Raw genomic sequence first — 10,404 nt, 5'->3', positions numbered from 1 at the left:
ATTTTCTCATATTAAATTGTATATATATATATATATATATATATATATATATATATATATATATATATATATATATATTTTACCTCATGATAGTATTTATGCCAACTTAGATTGTTGTTTTATAATTTTAACATGATGGAAAATGTTGGAAAAATACTTCACAGAGTGCGATACTCAAATGAATTCGACTTTAATTTAAGTGTTTAAGTATTTAGTAATCAAACTGTAAACATTTTCCATATTTCACAGTGAAAATATTGTAATCAAAATTGACTGTGACCTTACAACAATATATTGTAAACATTATAGTACGCTTATATTTTACAGCATTTAACTTCACCGTAAATGACTGTACTGTGTTACGTCAAGAGTAATGCAATTTACAATGAAAATGTTGACAGTGGTATGTGTAACATATCACACAGCATAAATTAAACATATATATAATCAAACATATACATTTAAACTTTGCAAATGTAAATTGACTAGCGGCATCAACCATAAGTCAAAAACAACCTTATTAAAATGAAATAAGTTTGTGAAATCAACATCTGCAAACTTAGTTTGCATCCTAAAACAGGGCTTTTTTGAGAATATACTGCAATACACTACTCACTGAAAATACACTTTCTGCTCGACTTTATATTCTCTCATATGAACTATCAATTATTTTTGCCTTTAAACATAACTGAAGTGTTCTTTATCTTTTTTCAAGCTGCAGCACCTCCCTTGAAAGCCTAAAAATCAGTGTTATGAAAGGACTGTCAACATGTTGCCATTGTTTTGCATGCTGTGATCATTTTGTTTCGACAATGTTTATACCTGCAACTATATCTAATAATTTGGTTGCCTTTGTAAAAGAAAATAAACACCCCTCACTGTGATGAGGCACAATGAGTACACCATTGCAAATGACTGTAAAACAACAGTAATAAACACTTTTATCACATTGGCAACAAAAGTTGACAAAATGTATTTCTGTGTGTGCGTGCAGAACACAGCTCACAGGTTATAACATATGTAAATGAATAAACATAACTTAAAAGGTATAAGTTCTGTTTATTTGAACAAACATCGCTATTGGAATGCTACTGTTCTGTATAACAACTTTAAACAGCATTGATGCCAAGGGGGATGTCTAGTGGTCGTCTATATAACCATGTATTTGTTTATGTTGGTAAAAGTGTGTTTACATTCTGGTAGTAATGTTTACAGCTTTAATGTGATTTAGTGTGTGTAACTGAGGTGGGGCCACGCACACATGCTATTGTGTATGTATAAGTAGAGTATATACATTTTAGCATAATCATCGTATTCTTATTCTTTCTTGGACAATGTGACCCCTTTGGCACATTATTATTTATTGGGTCTTCACATTTTTTCACACAATGTGTGCTGTTTACCGATCAAACATAAATACTGTATAAAAATTAATATTTATCTTAGTACAGTTTGCATACATTTTCCTTGCCTGTAGTGCATATATATATGTATGCATATACTGTATGTGTATATGTATATATATATATATATATATATATATGTGGTTTTGTGTATATGCATATATTCATGTATATACGTGTTAATGTACTTGTACTGTGTATGTATATATGTATCTGTATATCTATGTATGTCCATAGCTATGTATATATTTGTATAGGTCTAGTATGTATAGATAAATATATATATATATATATATATATATATATATATATATGTGTGTGTGTGTATATATATATATTTGTATAGGTCTAGTATGTATATATAAATATATATATGTATATATATACATGTATTTATAAATGTATATATAGATACATATATGAGTACATGCATGTCTATATGTATGTATATATGTATATATATCATATATAAAAATCTATAGATATATATGCATATGTATATACTGTATATATATGTATGTATACATGTGTATATATATATATATATGTATGTATGTATGTGTGTATATATATATATATACACACACAAAAATGTATATATATACATATATATATAGATGTATGTATATGTTTTGTAAATACATTTCCTGGATTTCGCAGCAATATTACAGTATTATAGCAGTAATATCTACTGTAACTTTACAACAAATTACAGTAAATATTTACAATCCCCTTATATTTCACAGCATTTAACTTCACATGTTACTGTAAAAGTAATGCAATTGATAGCCAGTCATTTATGGAGAATTTACAATGGAGTGTTTGACAGTGAAATGTGTAACATAGTAGGCGTGTGTATGCTTTTAAGTGTAATATGCAATAATCTGTTGCTGAATCACAGAAGAGGTATATGTTGTATTTTATAACAATGACAATACAGTTGCATTATAATATTTAAATGCCAGATTTTTGAGAATGCACTTGTGTTGCAACATTCAGCAGATATAACTAATACTGTGATTCTAGGGTGTGTTATACTGACATTTAATGTCATGTATGCAAAGGAGCCACAATAAAGCCTCACATGCATGGTGACAAATGCAGCAGAAGCAAATGCAATGTTATAATAAGTGTTAGTTTAATAGTGCAGAAAAGAGTAAGGCGTTGTATGCAGTACACTTAGTGCTGCATGCATATTGAGCAGGAGGTCTTCGGAAAAAAATCAAAAAGCAAGCCATTTCCCTCCTCTGCTGTGGTGACTCCCTCATTGGCTGGGGTGGACGGCCAATGGCAAAGCTTGTTTATTGTAGACTGGGAGGGATTGTGTGCGCGCGCGCGTGTGTGTGTGCGTGTGTGAGTGTGAGTGTGTGTGTGCGTGTGTGTGTGTGTGTGTGTGTGTGTGTGTGTGTGTGTGCGCGCGCGTGTGCGTGTAAAGGCATAGGGTGGGGTAAGGGCGGATGGAGGAGGGACGTGGTGGTGGGGTGGGTGCGAGGGGGTTGGGGGCGCCTCACGGGCACGCTTTCACATTGTCGTCCTCAAACCAGGAGGCGCGCGCGTCCACCCTCCTCCCCTCCTCACCTCACCCTACCTCCCTCCCTCCCTCCCTCCTCCTCCCGGCGTGTCTGAGTCCCCGGCTGCATGAGCGAGCCTCGCTTCACTACAAGCCTGCACTTCCACGACGCGTCTCTGCCATACCTCCAGTGAGTGCAGTGCACAGTGTGCATGTAGCAGCAGCATAGGATGTAATCAATACCACATGTTTCATCTCTGGGACTCGGGGATTTAAAAAAAAAATATATATAAATATATATGTATAAGTATATATATGTATATACTTATATATATAAATATATATATATATATTTATTTACATACTTTTCCTTTCGTTTGACACACCACGCCTCTCAAGGAATATAACTTACCAGTAAGTAGAAATATATATGTAATATTTGTGTATTTATGTTGGGTTTTGATCATCAGTGAGTGCACTGAATGTAGCATTTTTATTTTTTATTTTTTGCTGGCTTGTGCAGGAGAATCAAAATTCTATTTTTCCCCAAAAAATATTATAGATTGTGTGCAATATTTTGTGATAAGAACTGACTTTCTGCAAAATATAATGCTGATTTAAATGTATCCTCTTATGTGCTTTCTCCCTCCGCCCCCAAATGTCACTTATTTTCCACTTATTTCCACATTTAGATCATTTAAAAAGTAATTATTATTTGTTTGATATATGTTTGACCTTATTGTGTGTGAGAAACAGTGTCCCCTGTAGTCCCTTCCAAATATAAATCCTACCCCCAAATAATAACTTCCTAGCTCGGCATGAAGGCTGTGCCTGCCGCCGGGCGTCCATGCGTCTCGGCTGGTCTTGTCTGTCTTGTTTAGCCGGTATCTTCAGCTTCAGGATTTAATATCCTGGTTTGAATATCCCGGGTATATACTTCAGTAACTCGACTCCACTGCCGAAGGTGTCTCCATAATGCGGATTGCATTTTAACTTTGCTATTTCATGCATTTTTGTCGGGTTTTGTTCATAAAATTGGGATTTTGCTGAGGTTTTTCCAATTCCAATGAATGCATGTGTATCAGATCCACATGTTGTCACTTTTTGTCGTCTTTTTACCTTGTGTTGTGTCATTTTTTGGGCTGGTTTGACCCATCGTGCGTGGAGCAGTCGTGTGTACGCAGTCCGGGGTCCAGTGAATCTTCCACGCACACACAAACACACTCACACACTGAACATACAAACACGCACGCGTATGCGCACGGACTACATCGCTTCCAAATGGTCATTTTCCCTTCAACTCGCATCGTGGTGTTTGCGTGGCGTGCAATAACTCCCTACTTTTAGATGCAGGCTGTTAAATGTATAGCCTGAGTGGCTGTCTGTTTACGTCCAATGTAAACACAACGACGTGTGTGTTTACGGCTCAGGAGAAAGGAAGGGAGAAAAAAATATATGTATAGAGCCATGTCAGAGCATAGAGTTGTTATGATCGCTGTCCCGTGGAGAAATACCATTGTTTCTTCCCACGGAGAGTCCATTTTGCTCCTTTTTAACACTCCTTAACAGAATTTGTCATATATGCACAGCAGTAAATTGCGTCTATTTCTTCTGGGTAATAACACACACATGTATTGATGTTTTCTGCACCCCATCAAGTTACATGTTTGCATTCAAAATGCATGAATTTAGTTTGCATTATTGCAACTTCCACCTTAACGCTCTACACGAGTCTGCATACAAAATGCATGTTTTTTGGTTTAACATCCTTATTCATAAAAATCTGTGCTCCAGTGGAGTATATTTCTGTCTTTTGTTCCTTCCCCCAGCAGCTTGTGTATGCACCTTTAAAGGCCCAATAGATGACTCTTGCTGCGTCACATGGAGCCCCTTTTAAGTAAATGAGCCGGGCTATAAGGCATATATATATATATCCATCCATCCATCCATTTTCTACCGCTTATTCCCTTTCGGGGTCGCGGGGGGCGCTGGCGCCTATCTCAGCTACATATATATATATATATATATATATATATATATATATATATATATATATATATGTATGTATGTATGTATGTGTGTGTGTGTGTGTGTGTGTGTGTGTGTGTGCGTGCGTGTGTGTGTGTGTGTGTATATGTGTGTGTGTGTGTGTATACATATATGTGTGTGTATATATACATGTATATATATATATATATATATATACACACACATATATACACACATATATATATACACATATATATATACACACATATATATGTATGTATATATATACACACACATGTATATATATACATACACACATACATATATGTATACACACACATACATATATATATATGTATGTGTGTATACATATATGTATGTGTGTGTATATATATGTATGTGTGTTTATATATATATATGTATATATATATATATATGTGTATATATATGTATATATATATATGTGTATATATATATGTATATATATGTGTGTATATATATATATATGTTTGTATATATATATATGTGTGTGTATATATATATATATATATATATATATATATATATATATATATATATATATATATAAAGTTGATGGTTTTCATTCTATTTCACATGTTTATGGCCATGCTCTCTCGCGCTCACGCGACGTAAAGGTGATTTGATTTGTGATTACATGCACACGCACTATATACCAAGTTGTTGTTTCATTTATGAGAAACTAGCATATATATAGTGACGTCACCTGTAAGAGAAGGGGTAAGTTACACGAATGGGTGAAAAAAAAAAGTCCAAATTTGAATAATTCATGCATATTTTTTTTCTTCATTCGAACCCGCTCATGTTATTATATCCACAAATGAGATTTGGTGACAAGTGAATTGTGCGATTTTTACAGAACAATGGTCACAAAACGACTACTTGTCCACGTGATTTTTTTTTAAATACATTTGCAAGCAGGCTTCTAGATGAAGAAGTCTGATCAGTCATTATTTACATGATGTGTATGATTTGCTGCCACTTTTCTCTCTCTCGCTCTTTTTTTTTTTTAGCTCGTGCGTGTGTGTGTGTGCGTGCGTGTGTGTGCGTGCGTGGGTTGGTCACAAGACCAAGGGAGGGAAACCAAAATAGACCTTGGATGTATGGAGTAAATCACATTTTATACAGTAACACTGCAAATGAAGATAAAATGTGCATATGACGCAATGGTTTTGGGAAAGTGCAGACAACGCATTTGTTGTTGTTTACCGTGAGTGTGTGCGTGTGTGTGTGCGTGTGTGTGTGTGCGTGCGTGTGCGTGTGTCTTTTCTGCACGACTCCATCCCAGCTCGGCTCATTCTTGTCAGCGCGTTGACGTGTCTCCTCTCCTGTCTCCTGCAGGAGATGACGGGGACTCACTCTCCTGCGCCCCGCCGAGCTCCAGCTCCGCACAACGCGCAGGGATCCCGAAGTTCATAAAAGGGGGATTATTTTTTTATTTTTTTTTGCATCTCGGCGCCTGCAGACCTTCGGTGCCTCGGGATTTTACGTCGGGATTTTGGGATTTATCGCTTATCGGCCGGATGGAAAGCCGTGATTTCGCTCCCCCGCACCACCTCCTGACCGAGCGGAGCGCGCTGGCTCACGGCTCCGCGTCTCGGATGGCGTCAGGCGGCCACGGCTCCGTGCAGCCCCCGGCGCACTTCCAGCCGGGGAAGTACTTCTCGTCCCATCTGTCCATGGCTCCGCACTCAGGTTAGTTTCGCTCGTCATTGCTTTCTATATACCATGTATGTTATTATTGAACATTGCTGCAAATTTAACCACATATATTATCAATGCATTGCAATTCCACTGGCCTATAATCTTGTCATGCATTTATATGTTTCATCAATTAGTAAAGTACTAATCATTGTCATTCTGCGTAATTAATTAGGATTGCTTAATGCCACTGCTTGCACCTCCCATTAAACAATAAATTAAAGCTATTAACCGTACACGTCCCAGTGCACGACTTAGCTCCTTTAGGTATATAGGGGTGTTGGTTTGGGTTCACGCACGGTCCGAAAATCAGCTTCTATATTGAGCGGCGACGTGACGGGGTGCGAATGGGTTGACAGTGCATGCATTAGGTTTAACAAGTAACTTTGGTGTCCTGTCTCAATGGGGGTTGGGGGTACCTCTCGTGCATGCGTATATGGACACAAAAACGAACGACTTAAAATCATAAAAGCGTTTAAATGCCAGATTAACTGGATGCACGTGAACGTATCAGATGAGAGAGCCTATTAATTATCGTTTGCAAATGCAGCAGTTTCTTTAAATGGACCACGTGACTTCAGGTTCTATAGATGTGCTGTGCATAGTGCCCCTGCACTTATCTGCTCCTATTTGCATATTCATTAGTCGTAGACAGTAGAAAATAACATGCATTTTGACTACAATGGGAAAAATGTCATTGTAAAGTCACTGCAAATTACTGGCTATTAATTGCATTGCTTTCACAGTAACATTTACAGTCATTTACTGTAACTGCACAGTTGGGATTTTACAGTTAATCACAAAAGTTACAAATAAATACTGTAAATTCACGGTTGTAATTTTATAGTTATTTACAATAAAATGACAACTATATGCTGCAAATTCACAATTGTAATTATCTCGTTTTAACAGCAGACCGCCACCTATTGTACAAGAGTGTGGCATGTAGTCTATGGAACCCATTAAGAGACACACTAAGTTACAGTCATTTGTTGTGATATTACAAAGAACTATTATTACTGTATTTTACTGTGAAGTAACTCTGAATTGCTGTGAAATATATTGTTATTGTAATGTACTCTTATAGTAAATTGGGATTACAATATTTTACATTGGAAAAATATTTTTAATTGCTGTGAAATCCTGGTAATGTTTTGAGTTTATCTATAAAATGTGGCAAGTCATTATTACTCAATTAAGTACAGTATTTTCCTAAATTATTTCCTTTTATAGACTTTTTAAAATAAATTCATCTGATTTATGTAAGAGATAATATTGTATGACATATATTTTAACATAAAACTAATGTGACACCTTTTAGTCAAATGGGGAATACACTTTTGTGAGCATGTTTATTTAATTCTAATGCATGCGTTCAATTAAACATAGATTTTAAATTATGTATGTTGCTCTTGTGCAACGCATGCACACACATGCATTAAATATATTACTGTACATTTTGTGTAATAATAGGTATTCATTGTATCAAAATGGAAAACAAAACTAAATACATTTCATCATATTTAACAACAATTATTCTACCCCAGAAATATTCACTATATGTAAAAGGAGCCTGTTTGAATTCACACAGTAACCTGCCTAACGCCTTAACCAGATTAATCTGCACAAAGACTGATAGTGCCGCTCGCTCACATGCATTAAGGTCCAATTTAAACCTGATTCTGTAATGTCAAAGGGTGGGAGAAAGCATAGTAATGCGGGGGTGATAATTCTATTGAAATATATTCAAGGGGGGCCTCTCAGTGGGTCCCAAGGTGCATGACACTGTATTGAGCTTGCAGATATCCAGACTCTCCATGCATGTCTCTTATGGGGTTTTGACTGACATGATGGGCATAGAGGATTGCTGTTTGGGAGGGGGGGCTATATGTGAGTACTTGCTTGGAGGTGAAAATGGGGGGGTGGTGTTGGTGTGTGTGTGTGTGTGTGTGTGTGGGGGGGGGGGTTACCTTTTGTGCCTGCCCCTCCTTAGAGATTTAGCAATGTATGCCTGGCTTCAGGCCTCAGCCAAGGGGGTGCATGGTTATAATTTAGTCTGTGTGTGTGTGTGTGTGTGTGTGTGTGTGTGTGTGTGTGTGTGTGTGTGTGTGTGTGTGTGTGTGTGTGTGTGTGTGTGTGTGTGAGAGAGAGATGCAGTTCGTAGCTTCTGAAAACAGCAGAGTACAGTGTTTTTAAAAAAAATAAAAATGAAAAATCTTGCAATGCACCAATTGTTCTGAAGCCGTCTTATATAGATCAGCGTGCTGTCTGCTCGAATATTGACACGCTTGACAAGGTGCACAGAATGGCGGCCGCATACCAACGCCACAAGACCCACCTCTCTGATAAACCCCCCTAATGATATTACACAGGCTTTGAGATTGCTGATAGGAGCAGTTGGACAACAACCTTTGTCTCTGTCGGCCTTGCTGCTGCCCCCTCATCGCTCTGCTGCTCATCCAGTTTTTTCTTCTGGTTAGCCCTGGGCAGTGTGTGTGTGCCTGTGTGTGTCTGTGCGTGATGAAGATTTAGCCCGCAGTAGCACAGGTGTGCAGCATTACGGAGGGCGTGGCACAGCTTGCTATTGAACAGGTGTGTTACTTCCCAGACAGCAGTTTTGTTTACATGACTGTGTGAGAGTGCGTGCATGTGTGCGTGCGTGCGTGTGTGTGACCTAGTAAGACAGACATACACACAAAGAAAGAGCCGTGTGTGCGCGAACATGTGCAGCTGCACACACAAACACACATCCGAAGCTGTGTGTGCGCTTTGAAAAAGTAATAAACCATAATCGCAATGTTTCTGTTGGAGAAGATAACCTCTCCATCACCTCCTCTCTTTTTTCTCTCTTATTCTTTCCTCTTTCCTCCACTTCCACACACACATGCACACACACTCACACACATGCATACACACACACACGCACCCGAGCACACACACACTAGCATACACACACCCCTTTGCTTCTCTCATGCTCAGTCATGTTTAAGACACACTGTTCCTCTTCCACAAATGCATGTAAGTGTGTGTCCGTTTTCTTTAGCTTTGATCATCAGACAGACCCCACCGTCCTGCCATTGACTCACATGAAGGATCAGAGGACGGTCCATGTGTATATTGTTTAGAATTGTGAGTCAGCAGAAGTCATCATTTGTGTGTGTGTGTGTGTGTGTGTGTGTGTGTGTGTGTGTGTGTGTGTTTTAACGAGGGTGGAAAAGTATGAATGACAATACCAAAGAATTAGAGATGGAAAGAAGAGGGTGAATGTTTTCCACCTGGTTGGTGTAATCCAGTGGGATTACAATCGCTTGACGGCACCCAGTGGTCGCCTTCCTCGTCTCCTCAAGGCTTCAGTCTCGTGACGAGACGGTGACAGGAAGTGAAAGGGGTGTGTGTGTGTGTGTGTTTGCGTGTTTGTAAGAGAAAGAGATGAGTCAGCATTTGACGTCTCAGACAGACTGGGCTCTTCTCGGTGAGACCCTGGGTAGGGGAACACATCCTGGGTGTGGACCGCAAGACGACCCCCGCAGAGAGGAGGCAGCTGGTGGAGGCTGTAGCCAGCCGAGCTGCCATTGGCTGTCACACACACTCTACTGACTTCTGTTCAAACATACTGTACATATTTGTTTTGTCAAACCCCCCCCCCCACCCAATTCTTATATTTAATGTAATTAGATTTTTTTTGTGGTGGGACTGGACGTCTTGTGCAACACATGGTGGCAAATTGCAGTTTGTCAGTTTAGCAGAGAGGTTTTCTAGAAG

General features: G+C 38.3%; 1 protein-coding gene across 4 annotated transcripts in view; it reads left to right on the top strand.

Annotated features, from left to right (window-relative positions):
- The window catches only part of bahcc1b (BAH domain and coiled-coil containing 1b), a 143,797-nt gene that overhangs the window by 20,334 nt on the left and 113,059 nt on the right, over positions 1 to 10,404 (top strand). For 2 of the 4 annotated variants that reach the window (XM_061909109.1, XM_061909105.1), the window contains exons 1-2: positions 3,062 to 3,327; positions 6,283 to 6,636. In XM_061909109.1, coding sequence (XP_061765093.1) covers positions 6,465 to 6,636 — 172 coding nt within the window. In that variant the 5' untranslated portion in view covers positions 3,062 to 3,327; positions 6,283 to 6,464. Of the gene's footprint in view, positions 1 to 2,958; positions 3,328 to 6,282; positions 6,637 to 10,404 lie in introns of those variants that run through there. The other 2 variants (XM_061909106.1, XM_061909108.1) reach the window with 2 other exon arrangements.

This window comes from Nerophis ophidion, linkage group LG08 (genome assembly GCF_033978795.1).
Source record: "Nerophis ophidion isolate RoL-2023_Sa linkage group LG08, RoL_Noph_v1.0, whole genome shotgun sequence".
NCBI lineage: Eukaryota > Metazoa > Chordata > Actinopteri > Syngnathiformes > Syngnathidae > Nerophis > Nerophis ophidion.
This window is presented reverse-complemented; position numbering and strand designations above follow the sequence as displayed.